Genomic DNA, 19685 nt, shown 5'->3' on the forward strand with positions numbered 1-19685 from the left:
ATTAGTGCACCTGCATTACTGTGAAATGAGTAGACTGCGAATATTCTTTGCAGGAAAGCAAAAAAAAATAATAATAATAATTAAAATTGCATACGTGAAAGAGGAGGCAGAGATAAAGAAAGAGAAGAAGAAAAAGACCTTAAGTCTGAGACAGAGAACTATCAACCAGTCAAACAATCAACACTTCTAGATTTCTGAGACTCTCCGATTCCCTCAGTTTCCTAGAAGCATTCTCTCTGCGTGCTCGCCCTATTGCGGGGGCCCACACCAAGACCGAGCGCTGATGAGGGCCAAACGTTGGTCGGCCCCGGCTGCCGAGCGCAGTAGGAACGTTCAGTCTGCGACCATCTGTTACGTCTTGAACAGCCACTCAACGGCGCCTACTGGCATCTCGAGACTGCCCTTCTTTCACCACTTTCGCAGTTGTCCGCATGCCTGCATAATAGTTCTGATGGGTATATTTCTACTCTGCTCTCTTTCCAAATAATTTCTTCCTCCTTTTTGTCTTCCTTCTACTTCTGCATTTTTTCTGTTTTTCTACTAGGCACTCGATGGAAAACGGCGTAAAAGCAGAGATTTAGAGATTTTTTTTTTACTGCATTTTATAAAACGTAAGACTTTTGCACACTGATCAATGAAATGTGGAAATGAAAACGAGTGAACTGTAGTTTGTGTGCCTTCATTTATCATGATTCAAGGTTCGAACTAATTTTTCTTTCGCCTTTTATAGGAGACGAGGGATTTCGTGTGTGTATATATATATAATCAATCAATAAAACCTAACAGATCTTCTGAGAGAGGCTTACAGAGAGTGAGAGAGAAAGAGGCTGGGAGATAAAGAGAAGGAAACAAGGAGAAAGATGTGCGTATCTGTGTGTTTGCGTGCGTGCATGCGCACTCGTCTGTGTGCCTGCATGAGATGCAGCTCGCACAGGCAAACCAACGTTTCTGGAGGCAACAGAGAGCAGAGCCCTCGACATGGCTCGTGAGAAAGGCTCTTCTCCGGCCTGGCGTCCCGCCTAACGTGTGTGTGTGTGGCACGAATGATGAACGTCTTTCCAACGCCTCAAGTCGGAGCCCTCTGGGCAACAACAGCAGCACGGACACCGACTGCTAGACTTGGCGCTGTTGCAGCGCTGGATGTCCACATATACTTGTGAAGTAAATCAATGCCTCTACAGGTTGGCTCTTACCCCCTAACCCCTTCACCCCATCGCCATGACATTGCCTTAGTTGCTGGCATGGCTTGAAACTCAAATAACCAACATTCCCACCACCACCACCACCACCATCACTACAAACACCCTCTATATCTATCTTTCTCTCTCGTCGAGAAGAGACTGATTATGTCATCCATTTATCATTTGTTTGTGCATTTTCATTCACCGCCGTATCTATTCAAAAGCACTTTACACATCCCACATGAACACACGCGCTCACACCACACGTAACACACGTCTCACACACATTTACACGCACGCACGCACACAAACAGGGAGAGAAGAAATCTGATGGAGACAGACGCATCCCAAGAGAGAGAGAGAGAAAAAGTGAGTGACCGATTGACTGACAAGACTGACAAGAAGATTCTTCAAACGCCACCAACGGCACCTTTTTTTCGCCCGATCGCTGGCTTTGAGGTTAGCTCCCCACCGATAAACAGCCTCCTCTTTCAGCTGTTAGCGGTTAGGTTATCCAACTGTTTTCATGGCAACGGCATCAGTTGGCAAGACGTGCAACTCCAGAGCTCCAGTAAATGTCCGCTTTTTTGAGAATCGAGCAAGACGAGACACTTTAATGCGGTCACCCCCCTTCCCCTTCTCCTCCAGATTTTTTTTGTATCCCAAATCCCCTCCTCTCATCCACTATCTCCTCCTTTTTAACCCCCTCTCACTCGCTGCTTCTCACTCACACTGTCAACAGTAATTGTCCTTGTCGTTCTTTCCCCCATTGTGCGGCTATGCCCTCTGTAACCAACACCCCGCACCCGAAACCTTAATAAGCGGGTGCCGAGAGTCGACGACTCATCGCAGACATTTTTCGTGTCACGTGCTAGGAGCGAGACAATGGCTGCGCTGCAGCCGAACCGTGACGGACTGGTTAGCAGGCACCTGCTCCGGTCTCCCGAATTATGATCTGCTCCACCCTCACTCAACCCCTATCTCCACAAAAAAAGTTCGATCTGAGAGTGCTGCGTGTACAGGTAGTTGTTCTTGCATCCTGACAGGGAGAGACAACCCTCTGTCTTCCGGCCCACCCCTTTCCTGGCCTCGCGACCCCTCATCAGTCAGGAAGTTTTAAACGTTATTGCAGGTGCTGACTTTCTTCTCTTGGTTGTTTAAAAATATTTATCTTTTATAAAGTTTACAAACAGGCAAGTTTTCCTCCAAATATAGCAACAAAAACAACAACAACAAAATAAATAAATAATCGAAACTGTGTCCGGAAACTGTTTAGTTTAATTCCAGAATCGTGGACAGATTTACCAAAGTTGTACTTTAACTATTGATGCGATATCAATGCCTGGTTCCTCCCTACCCCACCCCTCCAAGTTGTACTCTAGGATGGGTCGCTATATTCATCAGGCTTTGACGTGGAGTATCAACTAACCTCGCCTGCTGAAAGAACTGCTTCTACTCGGCGTGCCGAGCGTTTGTTGTCATTGCCGCCACTACATGCGAGGCATGCCCTCGACAGCTCGAGAAGATGGAGGGACAAGAGGTATGCGCGGTGGCCGAGCGTCACTGTACGGTGGGGTAAAATGATTTTTGTTTTCGTTGGGGAAGAGTGTCGGGTCAAGTTTTAGCGCGCCTGTTTTTCTTCTTGCCGGGGTATTTTTTCTCGGCGCGGTTATTGATATATTTATCTTGACGTCGCGGGGACAAAACGCAGCGCCACCACGTGAATTTCAAGGGAAACAATAGCCGCGTGCACAGTGAACTTATCAGCAACGTCAGCAGGTCTTCGATACCGACATTCTTGTAAGAATTGTCTTCTTCTCTTCTTCTTCCTCCTCAGCGGGAGAACAAGCACGCACAAAAGATATCTTCCCATCCCTCTCCTCTTCCTACAATTTATTTTATTATTAGGAGTAAAATCGACAAACTAAAACAAGAAAAAATAACTAGAAATCCCCAAACAGCGAGAAATCTTGAGAGAAGTGAGTGCGAGAGGGACTGTGCGGCATGGCGAGTTCCTGGCTCCCAGAAACACGTGCCAGAACAACTGATCGCCGAGACTTTAGACAGATAAGTAGTCCACCTACCCTGGGCGCCGCGCCTCTATCTACCCACCTCTGCTACCCTTGCCGGCTCGACAGCGAAGGAGGGTAGACCCTCGGTCTGATGGCAGAGATAAGCGCGCGACGATGATGAAGGGAGATCAGTCGTCGAGAACAGGAGCGCGTATGCCAGAATGCAATAAGTCCTGGTGCGAGTTAAGCCCTCGTCGCTACCACCGGCCGAGCACTCGCCTACCCGCAGCGGCACCGCTCCGCTGGGCTCCTTTTATGTCGGCCAGTCTAATTTATTGTTTGAACCTGTACCCATCCATCCTAAAAGCCATTTAACTTTTGTTATATAGTTATTTATATAAATTCGTATATGAATCGACATTAAACATTTTAAAGTAAAAAGTTCTGTCCCCCTTACGCCTCTTGACTTCTATTATTTCAGCATCGCCAATGACAAGACTTACAAGGCTACGATGCCTGTTGAGATGAGTTTCTTACCGCGCGTGAAGAAGTTTGCTCACTCGTTCACATCAACAAGACAACCTGCGACAGCTAGTTTGCTTACATGATTCTTTTTTCTCCAGGGGCGGGCAGACATACACGAGTCTCATGGGAAATTTGCGAGTGACAAGAGACCAGTAATAAATTGAGAATCAGCGAAACGTTGACTGCATATTTTCGATCCATATAAATGCTCGTAAATTTTTAATCAGGATGACGGATGACAGAATTTTTATTTCTCAGTATCTGACATTTGTGTTGAATCAGAGAAAATTCTCTTACTCGCAGAACGACCTTAAGCACCGCAGGAACAAGTGAACAAGTTAACTGTATCCCTAAACCCGAAAAAAGCAATTGATGAGAAGTAGACAAACTGTTGTCCGTGTGTTTGTCTTTTAGTCCTCTGTCTTCCTGTTTGTTGTCTGACCTGTTCTCTCACCCACTTTTGGACGCGCGCGAGTGCCTAACAGGCTCGAGAAGAAATACAACAGATAAGCTAACAATACAAGTAACAACTGCAAAGAAAAAGATGCACAGGAAAGCAGAGGGAGGGAGAGAGAGAAAGAGAGAAAGCGAATCTTGAGCTACAGCAAGTGCCAAGCTGCTACCCGACAGACTGAAAGACGAAGCTGATCATGTGGGCGTTACTAGGCAACCTCCTTTGTCACAGCAATTTGCTCAGTGGTGTCCCTGACTGAAAACAGATCACACAACCCAAACAGAAGAAAGAAAGAAAAATACATTAATGAACAAAAGAAAGAATCAACCGCCCAAACATAAAAAAGGCAAAAGCCATAAGGAGGAAAAAAAAAATATTTGATCAGCAGAAGTATCCATTTCCAATGTCGGATTATGACTCCTGGTGACATTTCAATTTTGTCGATTGCAGAAAATTCTTGTTCTCCGTTCTTGACAGGAGTTGCTGTCCTCAAAACAATGTTGATAAGTGCTTGAATGTACGCGTGTATGTTTTGAGTCAGTGTGTGTGTTTTCGTGTGCGTATGTGTGTGTGTTCGCGCGCGCACAGCGAGAGGGAAGATGAAGGGAACGATAGAGTCGCAGAGAGAGAGAAAGGAAAGGTGTGTAGCGGCTGGCACACTCCGTGCAGACAAAGGACGAAAAGTAGAAAAGTAGTTGAATTATTGGGACGGGGGAAAGGTGGTTTTGAAATCTCCCCCCTCTCTCCTCCTGTGCAGTCTCATCTGATGTAATCTGAAAGGCGGAATGATTGAGGCGAGAATGCACCCATCAAAGCTTCTCAGAAAGGTACTTAGTGGCAGGAGGGATGTAGTTATTCGCATGAACAACCCTCCTCTATAAACACTGAGAACAGAATATTTTAATAAAATGAACCCGCCATGACTGAACATAGCCTTTAAGGCTAGCTTGGATATAAGGCGATCTTTGACATGGTCTTCTCTGTTATTTATTTATTTCTCTAAGGTTATTGACTTGACATGAACATTCTCTGCGCCAGGTAAAATATCACATATACAGTGAAGAATATTAAATTGTTCAAGACGAGCTGTCACATCGAACTATCAAGCGACAGCTCAGATAATATTGAAAACAGGTTTTATCAACTGGGAATTAGATACAGTCTTTAAAGTTTTTTTTTAAAGAAATGCAGTCCAGTCAGCATTTTTTGTAAAATTGATTTTTTGTTTTTACCTATTTTATTTACAATGCTTTCTTCGCTTACAACACAGCCGAAAGTCAAACCAATTTCTTGTACACAAGGGCAACAACGGAGTGTTTGCTAGTAAACTTCATGAGAAAACCAGTTATACACTTCAGGATTCACTGATTATTTTTACAAGGTCAAAGGATAAAATATTATATCCAAGGAATGAGCATCCATTGTGGAAAGAGAAATAATAATAGTGTAATATTGTTTTTTTGTAATATACCATAAAACCTGACATATAAACAAAACAGAGGGCGGTGTCAAGTGTGTTTCCAGGTACTCATAACAAATCTTTCAAAAAAAAATACAAATAATAAAAACACTTCTTTCGTGAGAAAAGGCTACAACAGCAGATTTACTCCGAGAATAGAGACACATGTCACAGACAGAATGCAGTATTAACGGTCAAAGAAACTACAACTACCAGAAAAATATGAACAAGAAGATCTCCATGGCAACTATCCGCATGTTGGCTTTCTTTTCTTGATAAAAGGCTAAGCATCGTATTTTTCACTGAAAATTTTATCCCCTCTCCAGCTGTTAGCTGCCTGAAGTTTGTCACTGATGCGTTTGTCATTTCTTTTTGCTGATTTGCTAAAAATGTTTGGTAAAAGGTCTACCGCGTGGGGAGGGGAAGGGAGGTTTCAAGACAGCAGTCATACATACACACGTGATTTACTAAAAGAGAAGCTATTCCATAAGAAGGAGATCGAATAAGAGCTAACATTTTGTTCTTCTGTCTTTTTGAACTCGGATTCAGCGAGTGTGTCAGTCAGGAAGCATATAATTGCTTTATCAACTATCCACATTATTTAGTTATCAACACCTGTCACCACCTTCTGCTTCGAGATATACTATTCGTCTTTAAATATCGCTGTGTGCGAATAAATTTTGTTTATATTTGTAAAAAAAAAAATTCAAAATGTTTATTTATTTATGAGATCGCGGGACTTTAAATAAAATAAGGTCTAATTTTCTTTCATCTTCAGCTAATGAAAAAAAAGAGTTAAAAGTAACGGCCGACTGTTTGTCTTTCATCATATATTTGTTTCGGATTGTTTTCGTATATTCTGGTTGTTGTTTACTTTAGCCTCTTTAGTACTGCTTGAGTAAACATCTAAGACAAAAGAAAGAAAGCTATCAGGAGTTTCAGAGGTTGAAAGTTATGAAACTGCTGATGTGACTCACTCACCTGGCGACATGACTGTCAGAAGAAGAAGAAAAAGTCGTAAAAGAAAGGAACACGAGGGCACAGAACGTTGTGCAGCGGTCACTTCCGACATCCTGCAAAGTGCACCTCAAACATCATACGACCCCCAGCAACGACCAGCAACGACCAGCAACGCTGTCCGTAGACCTCAGGCAACGAGGAGACAACTTGCGTCGTAATCCACGAACTAATCCATACGAATCCGGAACTCACAGAAAAAGTCCAATCCAGAATATCTTGTACGATTCGGATGATTGTTATTTATCGATGACTTTAGCCTCGTTTTGCAGAAGGAAAAATTTAATTACTCCTGTTTTTAAATGACTTGTTTGGTTATCTTAAGGCACACCGAGCCACGAAACTGCTGAAGTAAACAAACAAACTCTTTCAGAGAAAAAAACACAAAAATCAGTGCTCAGTCTCCTTCGCGGTCAAGTCGTGGCTGGAGCAGACGACACCGATTCAGTCAGTCAAGTGTCTCCCAAACTTTTGCACCAAACCGTGAAAATGTCGACGGAAGCAGACGATAGAAAAGTCGACTTGGTTCACAGACTGTCATCCGAAGCGACCATCGCAAGTAGCTGTAAGCTCCCAACAATAGCTTCGCTTTTTTCGCTGTGGTGACTTCTGTCCCTGCAGCCAGCGAGAAGATCACTTGTTTGTTGATGTTTCTGCATGGATGGCCGCTTCATTCACTGCCTTCGCTCCAGGGCTGTCTACCGTTAAAACCTCTCTCCTCCCACTTCGCAGCGTGGGGGCACCTTTTTTTTTTTTTCCTACTGTCAGCGGTTGTGGCTGTATGGTGGTAACCCCTGCCCACTCGCCTGTACACAAACACGCGCAGACTGCCGGCGAACTGCACGGCGAACTCCAGGCCGAGCGGCGCGCCAGCGGGAAAACAGCCACAGAAGCAGACGATACTTTTGGAAGAGCCCGGCGTCAGCCAATCAGAACGCGCCTTGCATGAACCCGCGCCAAGTGTGAGTGAAGCTCTGACTGCAGGAACACGTTGACGGTATTTATGAACCCACCTTCTTCCTGTGCCACTTCATTGCCTCCTTCCCCACCTAAACAACGTGGAGATCTTCTTCTTCTTCTTTTTCTTCCTCCATCATATCATGCTTTCTCTGTTTCAGCTCGCGCATTACGCCGCGCGCACGTTACCGTTGCGCTGATATTTGGCCTGCAAGGGGAGACGACTCAGGAATGCCGCGCGGCGAGCAGGATGGCGGAAAAAAACTCGATTTGACAAGGATGCTAGTCGCTGTAGCAAGTTTAATCTCGGACCAGCCCCCTCTCGCATGTCCTGGCTGGGCCTGGTACTTGTCGGAGACTTGGGAGCTGGCTTAGCGGCGCTGGGGTGTGGGGGATGTGTGATAGTCGGGTAAGTGCTTCAGAAAGGCTATTAATGTTTCCTCCTGACGGAGTTCTGTGCTCCTGAGAGATTAATATTTAACCTGTGTACCTTTGAAAATATATTTTGGAAGTGCGCCTCCCCTCACTCCATGCACCAAATTATGTTCTAACAACACGATTAGTTAAGCTTATCTGGAGTATTTATAGACTATGAAATTTCTCATAAATCTAAGCTCTTAAAAAAACGCTTGCATCTGAATTATATTTCATGAAAAAGATTGTGGGAGTTGACAGATTGAAAGTATCCAGAAAGTATTATAATGATTATTATTTTATTACATTTTACCAAGATTAAATATATCACTATTTTAGAAAGGGATTAATTTCGGCAGAATACAGATCGTTTCCTGTTTGTATATGTGTTCATGCATATGAATAAACAAACACGGAGGTGTTCGTGAGTAAATATCTAGTGGCCTATAGTGGTCGACAATCCTACACCGTGGTCTAAGGCTTAGTTAAAGAAAATGTTTGCTAAGCCAGGTGTCGTATTTGGTGGTCCATGATTGTACGAGTTAAAAAGGATGAGAAGAATAAAATCCTACTTTATTATCTAAGGTCCTTGACATAATTTAGTTCCAGAAAAATACACGTGAAACCAAACATGTTGACATACTCTCACGGATGTTTGGAAGTCATTTATCTTAGCTTTTACCTCCCTGAAACTTAAGAGAACATTTATTTATTGAAAAAGAAAAGAACTTTTCTATGTAATCCAGACCCTGAGGCATAACCTACAGTTGTATTCTTCATACCTGAACATGGATCTTAAAATGAAAGAATATTTTCTACAGAAAATCCCAAAGCTTTTCCGGGATTAAAGTTTGGGGATGGGATTTGTTTATGGATTCCATTACAAGCGGAGGTACGATTAGGGATGGCATTTGTGGGTAGGGCAGGGTAGGGTGAGGCATGAGTATTTTATGCAGTAACCATGGGTTACTATCGGCGAGGTAAGAGATAGGTGAGGTAAATAGTTGTAATAAAGTTGTAGTATAGGACTAGATTAGAAGAGGAAATGAGCTACTTCGAGGTAAGGTTATGATTAGCACTAAGAGTGTGGCGGGAAAGAAAGCTAACTTCGTAGCTATGTAGCTATACTGAAAGTCAGAAGTCCTCATCAAGGTACGCACATACATGTATCATGAGCTCGTCCACACACTCATACGCAAGCACGCACTCCCACACACAGTCACACACATGCCAGAATGTGTGCTTGCACATCATCATGGGCGCACACGAGGGAAGGAGGGAGAGGGGAGAGATGCACATGCGCTGGTTTTAACATACAGTGTTCCAGCAAACTTGCTGTTGTCTGGAAGCCATTTTTGTTGTCTGTAAACATGTAGGCCAAGAGAACTTATCTGAAACTGCTGAAAAAGGCTTGTAAATGAGCTTGCTGATGTGTTTTTAACACAAAGACAATAATAACACCGGTTACTGCTCAAGCCCTGACGAAAAGCAAGCACCGTGCCCCCCGCGACCCAACCCCACCCGGCCGCGGTTTTTGATTCTTAAAGCACAACTTAAGCTGAAAATTATTTTGCAAAAGTAGAATTCATTCACTCCGCTGGTCGTTCAATCTGCATTTTTCTTTGCTGTTCTTAAGAAAATGTCTTATTTGAATTACTTCTTAGTTTCATGGGGTTTTTTTCTTTTTCTTTGTTATTTCTAATTATCTTCGTTTTTATTTTATTTTTTTAACCTTTATGTTCATGTTTCGTATTTTTTCTTCCATAGCTATTTTTCCTCTTCGTTAGTTTTAGCTTTTCAGGTATCTACATTTGACAACCTTTCAATTCTACTTTATTAAACGTGGCGTATTAAAACGAGAACTGCCGTGATTTGATTTATGTATTTTTCGTGATTTCATTTTGACTATCTTCGTCTCAAGGAGGCCTTTAACTCCTCGTCGCGGTCGCGATACATTAAGAAGCCGCGCGGCATCGCCCACGTGGATAAGATAGAGCCCTCTCGCCGCATCGCGCCGCCCGCCCATCGAACCGGACACAATTCTCGAATCGTTGATTGCTGCCGTTTGATGTGAGAAGGCAGCCTCTGAAAGGTAAAAGCAGGTTCTTTGCTGCTATCATCCTGGCCTTTTGTCTCAGTCTCAGCCTTCAGAAGTCGGATAAGTAGTGGCGTCTGCCGGTAAGGAAACGCTTTGCAGAAAGCGAGCAAAGTGGAGGAAAAGTACGAGGGCTGTCCTCTGCATCCACATACACCCCTTGTGCGTATGTTTATCCTTATCCACGTGTGAATTGCAACAACCCATGCCTACCATCCAGGTACTTGCTTTCTTTTTAATCTGTCTTTCTCTTTATACTTTCATTCCTTTTGTTTTCCTCATCATTCTCGAAGTATATATTCTATTTTTATCTTTTCTCGTTTTTCCTCTTTCTCTTTTTTTACAGTTCTCTTTCTCCATCGTTCTTTCTCTCTCTTTCTATCCTCGTTCTCTTTTTCTCCATGCCATTCTCTCCATCTGTTTCTCTTTGTTTGTATGTCTCTCTCTCTTTCTCCATTTATTTCTTTCAACATCTTCTTTCCTTCATCTCTCTATTTCCTCCATTTGTTTCTCTTCCACTCTTTTTTTCATTTGTCTCTTTCTCTATTGTTCTCTCTCCTTTAACCTCTCTCTCTCTCTCCTTTAACCTCTCTCTCTCTTTCTTTTGTGTGTGCCTGCCTGCTGGGAATTCCAGACGTTTGTCTGGCAGCATGTCGATGTGTCAAGGCGTGTCACCAATTCACTTTGTATACTATTCGGGGAATGAGATGAGAGAAACTGATTTATGTAACACTGCAGTTAAAGATGCAGATGGGGGCGTCTTGCTAATATTTACGTGAAATTTTGGCGCTGGGTTCTTTCTTGTGGGGACTGCAGCCTGGCTCGTCACCCGCTGACAACCATTTCAGACCAGTCGACTGGGAGCGGCAACTGAGCAATGCAAAAACAGCCCCGGGTGGAATATGTTTCAAATATACGGATGGAAATCCCCGGGTGGATTTTGTTTCTGATAAAGAGACCTACACCATTCTCTGTTTGGGAAACAAAGAGAGTGTGCGTGAGTGTGTGCTTGCGTGTGTGTGTGTGCGTGATACGTACGAGCGTCGGTCTGCCAGTTGTCCATTTATTTCTGCTCAGAGTGGGGGCATTTGAATGTGCTCTTGTGGGAATAATTTAATTACTTTTCAGAGGATCAGCGAAAATAATTAAATTACTTTTTGGGACATCGGTGATTTAAACAGCTGTAAAACTGCTTTTCTGAACGGGCTGCCGCAGAGAAGAGATGCAATGGGTTAAAAACGGACAGTTCAGGTGGTGAGGCTCCAGGATTTTTTTGCCATTATCTTTTTTTATTTTTGTTAAACGCCAGTTCATTAAATCAACATAAGGATTGCAGTTAACTGTTTCCCGCTTTTATGACGCGTCGTTATGGGAGGGTACTTAGAGAGGGAGGAACAGCAGGTTGAGGGTGTTGGAATGAAGGGTGATAGATAGAGTGATAGAGTTCTCTCCCTCTCTTTCTCTTTCTCTCACTGTGTGTGTTCGTACTTGTGTATGTTTCTGTGTGTTTACGCGCATACGTGGGTGTGCATGTGTGTGAATGTGTGTCCTCTAGTGTTTTCGTGTGTTTGTGCGCGCGCTCGCTTGCATACATGTGCATCGATGCTTGTATGCTTATGCCAATTTGGATGCGTCTTTGTGTGACGTAGAGTGTTTTCTTTGCTGTTTATAAGCGACAAAAGTTGGGATAAAACAAAACCACAATAAAAAAAATTATTAATAAAAGAATTCGATCTGGAGGAGAAGGCAGAAAAATATCGTAGCATGAAAAATATTCTGTCCTGGTAGTCTACTCTTCAGAAGCTGACAAAGCAGAAAATGAGTGAAGTGGACCAAGAAAAATACATGACGCATTCTTTTAATGTCCAGGAAAATAATGACGTTTTCTCTTACATTAAAAAGTACGTCATGGCGCTTCCTCTTACGTCAAACAAAAAAAAAAAAAAAGACATAATAATTCCTATTACGTCATGACCAAAATATTTTCTGATGCTCCATCTCACACCACTTGAAAAATTTTGCTTTGAACTGAGACAATAAGTGAGTCAATCGTCTTCTAATCCAGTCTTAACTCACGGGTAAGTTTTGACATCTCGGAGGTAAAATACTGCTGAGGGGCATAAATAAAATATTTTGCTGTAAGCTACAAGGTATTCAGGGACATCTACCTTATCTTGCAAACAGAAGAATGAAGCAGGCAATACCTCTGTGTGAGGAACGGGGGAGGGAGGGGAGATATTGTTTTTTGGGGAAGGCGGGATTAAGCGGAGATGGAAGGAAGAGGAAGAAGATGCATTTGAAATAGGCGAAGACGTAAAAAAAGTCATCCTAAAATGAATGCTTATGCTAGAGAACCTGAGCATACAGGTTTCAAAAAAAAAGGAACGATAAATTAGAAATATAACGATGATGAATGCAAAAATTAAGGACGGAAAACAAGAACATGAAGATGGTAAACGAGAAACAGGGTGACATTAAGGCAGTAATTATAGAAAGGCAATTCACTTAAGGAGTGCAAAGAGGAAACCAGAGTGGGTAAAAAATAAGACCTCCGACCCCCAAATCGTTCTATTTGCGATGTTGTTCGAGGCGAACCCCTCTCTCTGTCTCTCTCTCAAAATAAAAAAATCCAGATCAGTGACTTCTAGCCGTGGATATCTCTGATGTTGGAGACAACCCCTCTTCACCACTTATACTAGGATTGTCTTATTACCGAAACACGAGGACGTAAATAAAGCAGGACCTTTAGTGACATGGCGGAGAAAGGTTCTGCTGGCGGAGCGTTGTCTGTCGCCTGTCGGCTGGACAAGGTTGGACTGTGCTTCGCCCCGCTAGACTCTTCGCTACAATTTTAAATATTAACGGAAAGCACTTCCTGCCTGGCGACACGCGTCTGCCTGCCGAGCCATAAAGACCGTTCATAATACTGCACACCAATGCTGCTTCCCGCTGCACCGCACCAGGGTGGGAGGCTGGGTGGGCGGCGGAGGGATGGAGTTGCTGGCTGAATATTGTTTTCCTCCACTCGGTAGCAGGAGCGCCACAATGAGGCAATGGGGGGAACGATTAGGCTGTTATGCCTGAATAGGGCGGTGCTGATGGTGTCAGTAGAGGTCAGTCTTGGGAAGATGATAGTGTAGACTAGTCCTGGGAGGTTGTGAGTGTAGACCAACCTTGAGATGTTGGCAGCAGAGATCAGTCATGGGATCTTTTCAGCATAACCTAGTCTTGCAATATTGGTTGTACAGATCATTCCTTTTAGCGTGAGTTTGGACTAGTGTTGGCATTTTATTTTTTAATTTTTGTGTGGAGGCCATTCTCGAGAGGTTAGTTTAGACTAGTATTATGAGGCTGTTTAGATGCGTTGTAAGAGTTTGTTAGTGTAAAACAGTCTTCGTATTTTTGTTGTTGTTATTAGTTTAGACCAGTCTTTGGAGGATGCTAGAAGTGATCAGTTCTTGGACATTCCTTTCTTAGGATAATCATCGGAACACTTCCTAGTCTTGAAAAAAATTATTAGACTAGACAAACAACCTGTTTGTAGAGTTGTAGTCACTGCAGAAATGAAGATGTTTGTCTGTTTGTCAGTGTGTTTATTCATTCGTTCGCTGAATCCTATCTCTACCTAATATTGTATTCGCATGCATGTAACTATTCGTATAGATGTCAGTGTTCATGCGTGCGTGTCCGTGCGCGCGCGCTGGTCGTGTGTGAAGTGTTTCCTGTAGATGGGTGGGCTTATGTACTTCATCGCTGCAGCAACAGAAACCATTTTTTTCCTTTTTTTTTTTTACTAAAATTGGGGCCGACACATTTCCTGTGAGGTGAGAAGATAGAGTAATCTTACCTTTATAAGGGCGCGCCTTTAATTTTCTTTACTGATGGAACAGTTTAAAGGAAAGCATTAAACAGCAACTATTTCTCTCTTAACGGACTTGTAGCCTTTCTACCACCTCACCATCTGCACAACATAAAACCGTTGATGACGTCACTGAAAGTTCATGACGTCAGCAGAATTAGTGTGGATCAAGTTTCTTGGTTGATATTGAAACTTACTCATACAACGTATCCAACACAAAAACAAACATTTTTGCTTCGTGTGGGGCAAAGGCAAAAATTGAAAAGAAAATTCATCGGGAGACCGATAAAGTGCTAGCATCTAATGAACATTTGATGTAAAACGAATAACTGGCAAAACAAACGACTAATTGAAAGTTTTCATGACTTTCTCTTTACCTCCTTCTTTTCCCTCCATCCGGTCTTATCAGTCACTAGCTAGCCCGTCTGTACTCTCTTCCTCTTTCTCTCCTCCTCTTGCTCTATTTAGAAATATCGGTTTTCTGTGTTAATAGTGGCATATCTAGCTCAAATCATGTTCTCAGCTTATTGAAAATCAATCTGATCTTTCTACTTCACAAAGTTAAATCGTATTTCACTGTCGAATTAATAGTATCGTTTCTTTTAAACTCATTTCCTAACTTTGAGTTTAATTTGTATCTTTTATTCATTCATTTTCATTTTTTAAAAGTATTTTTTGTTTCATATATATATATTTTGTTTACCACGACTTTTCTGTGTCGTGTTTATAGGGAAAATACTTTGGTGTCCTTAAGAACAAAATAAGAGCTGCATAGGAATTATTTTAATCACAGCAAAGTAAATATTAAAAAGTAGATATTGAAAATTTATTATTGTTGTTTACAAGTATGTTAGCATAGTTATAAATTATTTTTAGAAAAACCTACTGGCACTTACATTATATACACAAAATATAAATAGTGAGAGAAATATTTGGGAGAAGAACTTACCTAAATAAATAACTATAAAAATTATAAAAATCAGTCCTTTTCCGAAGTATTCCTCTTAATGTTTATATTTTGTGCTGCATAAGCTGTAAAGTGTATGCATATCCGTTTGAATTTTTGAAGCTATTTTTCGTAAATATTATTAATCCGTGACAACAACAACAGTTACATGTTTAATGTAAAAATAAATGTGGCTGCACAGAAATTCACTTGCAAGACATAATGAATATGACTTTACACAACCACGATGACTATGAATATTACGTCATCAAAATGTTACACTATCTCAATGAATATTGAAAATATAAAATTATATAGACTACACTATCTTAATTAATATTAATTAGTATATGTATTTTCTCTGATATACTGGTATAAAGGCGACAATATCTTAATGAATATTAATATTATGTCATTATATACATACTATGCTTTTTCGAAGTATATTAATGTTATTATATGCTTTATCTCATTAAAAATCAATATTATGGTATTATATATAAGATGCTTTTTAAAATAATATTAATATTATTATATACGCTATGCTATCTCAATAAATCTTTGTAGTATTATATTATTATATATTTTTATCTTAATGTATATAAATGTTATGTTATTATATACTCGTTTATTGCAAGGAATATTAGTATTATATTATTATGTGCTCTTTTATCTTAATGAATATTAATATTATATCGCTGTATATTCTGTTATCTCAACAAATATTAATATGATAATACGGACATGCACGCGCGCACTGCAGCACACCTCGTCCATCTGCATGTCTATGGTTGCATGGCAGGATTAAAACCAGTCATGCAAATGAATGTGCGAGACGAAATTCCTTCCTTCCATCACTGCCTTCTCCTGTTCTTCTTTATACGACTGCTTGCTGACACTGGCGCCGTCTGGAGTTGTCGGCGCTTGCTGGCGCTGCTGTGTCTTGCACCAGACTTGTGCACTTGGCGCCGTGACAGGGAGACCATATGGAGGAGGAGCCTTTTATTCTAATGTGATGCAAGGCATTGCCACTCTACCTGTGGTGCACATTGTAAGTATGTTTTTGTGTACATGTTACAGTCCACTAAACAGATTATTTGTGTGTAGGGGTGGGTGGGGTGGATTGGGGGAAGCGGTGTGTGTGTGCCAACACTACTCCTCGATTTCTTCTTTCCTCCAATTCATTTAAAACTCTTTCTTTACCTTTAATTCTATTTGATTATTGTGATTGAAGATATACAAAACCTCTTCTTGATCGCCTAATTTATATAATTTAATGATCAGAGATGTATACCAGATATAAACATTTTAAAAGACATCTAAAAAATTTAAACAATGAAACATTCGCTCCTTAACAACTTCTACCAAGTATCACACGATGAAAACAGCGAGATTATCGCAGAAGAAATTAGTCAACCCAGGCGCTTTTAAAAATGATGTGTGATATAACACTCAAATAGTCAAGAGAAATGTGATACTTGTTTAGCAATTAAATGACTGTAGTATTAGGTCGTTTATCTGAACCATTAAAGTCCTTTAAATCTGAAACCATTATAATGATTTTTTTTTATTTCTCCAGTTATTAGATAAAAAAAAGTTGCATCCCACGAGTCCTTTAAGATGAAAGTAAATATTGGGTCATTCAAACATCGATGTGTCATTGCATGAAGTGTTCACCCCAGGCCACCTGCTCTAACCTGCTTCTATCCCACGCCCCAGCACAATCTGGTGTGGAAGGAAGGAAGGAATGAAACTGGGCGAGCGGCTAACAAGCTGTAGATTGTGTATCGGGGGAGGGGCTGGGAGGAAAACACACGTAAGCTGATACGGGTCTGCTGGCTGTCTTGTGCTCTCCAGTGGCGGGTGTTGCTAGACCCACCGGAGACGACAGCAGACAGGGTCGGGTAGAGAAGCGGTTCGGTGCTAATCTCAATCTCAAACAACTCGACACGATTACTTCAATTGATTCCCTCCGAGACCCGCCCGTCGTTGTGCAAGCTGACAGGCCCTTGTGTTCTGGTCTGCTCCATCTTTTTACCTCCGTGTTTGTCGAGTGGCTTCCGCCAGGGCAAAAATATCCCCGACAAGCATGGTCATAGCTGTTTAAAACCGTTTACATATTTCAGGATTTTGTTTAAACCTTTTAATGGAATAACAGGGAAAAAATATTTCGTGGGTTGAGAAAGAATTTAACGGGAAATAAGAAAATCTTTGGTTTTCACTCCTGAAGCCTTGCAATGTGTAAACCACTCGTCCTCTATCGTGCTCTTCCCTTCTTCAACTGAAAGAAGATGAGACGGTTTGTGCATAACAGTTTGAAATCTTTTATCTCATGGGAAAAGATTGTAAATTTGATCAAGACTCCATCCATCTCTTTCTGCCTTACATGCCTGATCGATGAGAGATATACAGGCTAGGCATGCTAACAAAGACCAAAAGGGTATTAACCCTCTTGAGGCGGCATTAAAATACGGGAGGGGCAACGCCCTTCGGAGAGCGCTCACCGGGTTGTCTGCCATGATAATTTCATTAACTGTCGGCTCAGATGCAGAGATATACATCAACAATATTCATTAGCCACCGGAAGATAAAAACGTGAGGATGATTCATCTATCATCTATCATTTGACAGCACAAATTTTCCTCGAAAGGGAATGAGGATTTTGTAATTCAGAAGGTGTAGTGCGTGATATTTCACACGGAGAAAAAAGTTTAGCTGCACATTTTTCTGATAAAACTCTTATCCACTTCTTTGGTAATCAAACTAGTCTCACAGTCAGTTTATAGCATCGTTAATAAGGATTGTAGGGACTTTGCGAATGAACATCACAATTTGAATGATTATTAACACCGATGAAGGGGAAAACCCTAATACCTGTACAGTAATGTCATCTTCCGAAATTATTAGGTTGCGTGTAACAAAGTACGAAAGAGATGAATAAATAATTTAGGAAGCAGTTCAAATGTCAAGTTGTCTGTTTAAAATGGGATTAGTCTAAACCTAGAACAGGCAGAACCTCAGAACCTGCAGAAATCTCAGCCTCGTTTTCGTGTTGCTGGGATTGATCGCCGGAAAGGTCGTCTGCTGTCTGTGTAATGCAAATGTCGTGAACAGACTGGAGCATCTGGCATGGGGATCATGTGTCATGTCATCCCAGCCACAAGGATACCCGACTCCAGTCAGTTACTTCAGCAGCATTGCTAGAGGATTTCTGCACAGGTGCTAAAGCAGGTAACATCCATAACATCAGGTAACATCAGCTGCCACACAACTCCTCCTTGTCGCAACCCACAAGTGTATCAACTGCCTGCTAATTATAGCAACACGACCTTTACTTACGGACATACATCAAGGTGGCTCTCACTACAATGGAAACTAGCAGAATGAGTCTGTCTATGCTGTTTCAGTTGCTAAGCAACAATGCGTCACACTCTGAATCGATCATGTGCATAGAAAGTGCGCAAAATACATTTTCTTTCTTTTTATTTTCAAACTAAAAAAATCTTTGTTAAGATGGACATGTTGTGGTGGATGGAACAGAAGTGTACAAGATTTATGAGACTGGTCTATGACTGGTTCAGGGAAAACTCGAACCTTTATTTTAATTTTATTACTAATTTTTTTTTCCTCGCAGGCAATCTGACACTCAACAGTCCAGATAATGATTATGCATGGTCAACACTGCTTTTTACACTTTCTGTCCACAGGCAATTATTTCAAACATCACGAAATTTCACCTCGACCGCTACTAACCCGTTATTTCCGTTACAGCTCTGGCGGTTTCCAGACAGACTTATCGCATCCTTGCGCTCCCGTGACTCCTGAAGGCACTCCCCATCAGCTTCTCAGTCAATCTGTCGATCAAGATACTACTTCTTGATGGACGGCAACTCATGTTATGCCTGAGGGTAATGTTTTCTAATGGAGTTCCGCGTGCAGCGCGCGCATAGCGGAAGCTGGCTGCAAGTTATTTCAGTTTGTCCATTCAGTGGAGCCAGCAGTCCATAGACCAGGTCTGGACCTGGCTGGTCATTCTGTGAGGAGTTAGAGAAGTTGGCAAACCTGTCTGGCGACTGTCTGGAGAATAAGATAATCTGATAGTATGTACTCGCCGTTTCGTATTAAAGGTTCACTAGACTACAATCCTCGCCCTCCTCCTGCCACAAAAATTGGCGGGACTCAGCTTAATACAAGATAGTGTTTCCATTAATCTTGTTCAAAAAGAGTCTTCTCCATTTTCGTGATTCGACTTACAAACATGGGCATTCACCGAGAGAGGAGCAATAAAACCCCGGACAACTGGTTTACACGGGTTTACTCTTACATGTCAAAGCCATTCAACCAATGGGAGGGATTGGACCATATGTTAATTAGGCCTGGCTACACAACTTCGTAGCAACATGCTTTTGATTTATTTCTGTTCAAGGTGTGTTTCAGCTTTGTGTTTGTGTGTGTTAACGAGTGTATGTTCGTCTTTAATTCTGAGCTGATAAGCCGCATCACCTGTTTAATCAAAAAATTACCCGCGGACAAGGTAGACAGCCAAGTTGGATGGGGACCTTCTTGATCAAAGCTCAATCTGGGAATAAATCGCAGCCTCTGAGCTTCCTGATGTGTCCTTTTATTGTGTGTTTCTTTGTTTGTTTCTGTCTTTTCTAAATTTTTCTCCTTGGAGTTATGTAATGATCCGCTCTTTACTTGCGCCTGACTTACCTCTTGTAATGTATCTCAGGTAACAAAGTGATGATGTTGTCATCATCGACCTT

General features: G+C 41.7%; 1 protein-coding gene and 1 long non-coding RNA gene across 2 annotated transcripts in view; one reads left to right on the top strand and one right to left on the bottom strand.

Annotated features, from left to right (window-relative positions):
- The window catches only part of LOC112572470, a 78525-nt gene extending 71055 nt beyond the window's left edge, over positions 1–7470 (bottom strand). Inside the window, exon 1 of the mRNA XM_025252170.1 lies at positions 6613–7470. Within this exon, the coding sequence (XP_025107955.1) occupies positions 6613–6703 (91 nt within the window). The 5' untranslated portion in view covers positions 6704–7470. The remainder of the gene's footprint in view (positions 1–6612) is intronic.
- A 182-nt stretch (positions 7471–7652) lies between these two features.
- Positions 7653–19685, top strand: part of LOC112572472 — a 29794-nt gene continuing 17761 nt past the window's right edge. The window contains exons 1-2 of the long non-coding RNA XR_003101002.1: positions 7653–8014; positions 15722–15970. This is a non-coding gene — a long non-coding RNA (uncharacterized LOC112572472). The remainder of the gene's footprint in view (positions 8015–15721; positions 15971–19685) is intronic.

Source organism: Pomacea canaliculata, linkage group LG9 (assembly GCF_003073045.1).
Source record: "Pomacea canaliculata isolate SZHN2017 linkage group LG9, ASM307304v1, whole genome shotgun sequence".
NCBI classification, from domain to species: domain Eukaryota; kingdom Metazoa; phylum Mollusca; class Gastropoda; order Architaenioglossa; family Ampullariidae; genus Pomacea; species Pomacea canaliculata.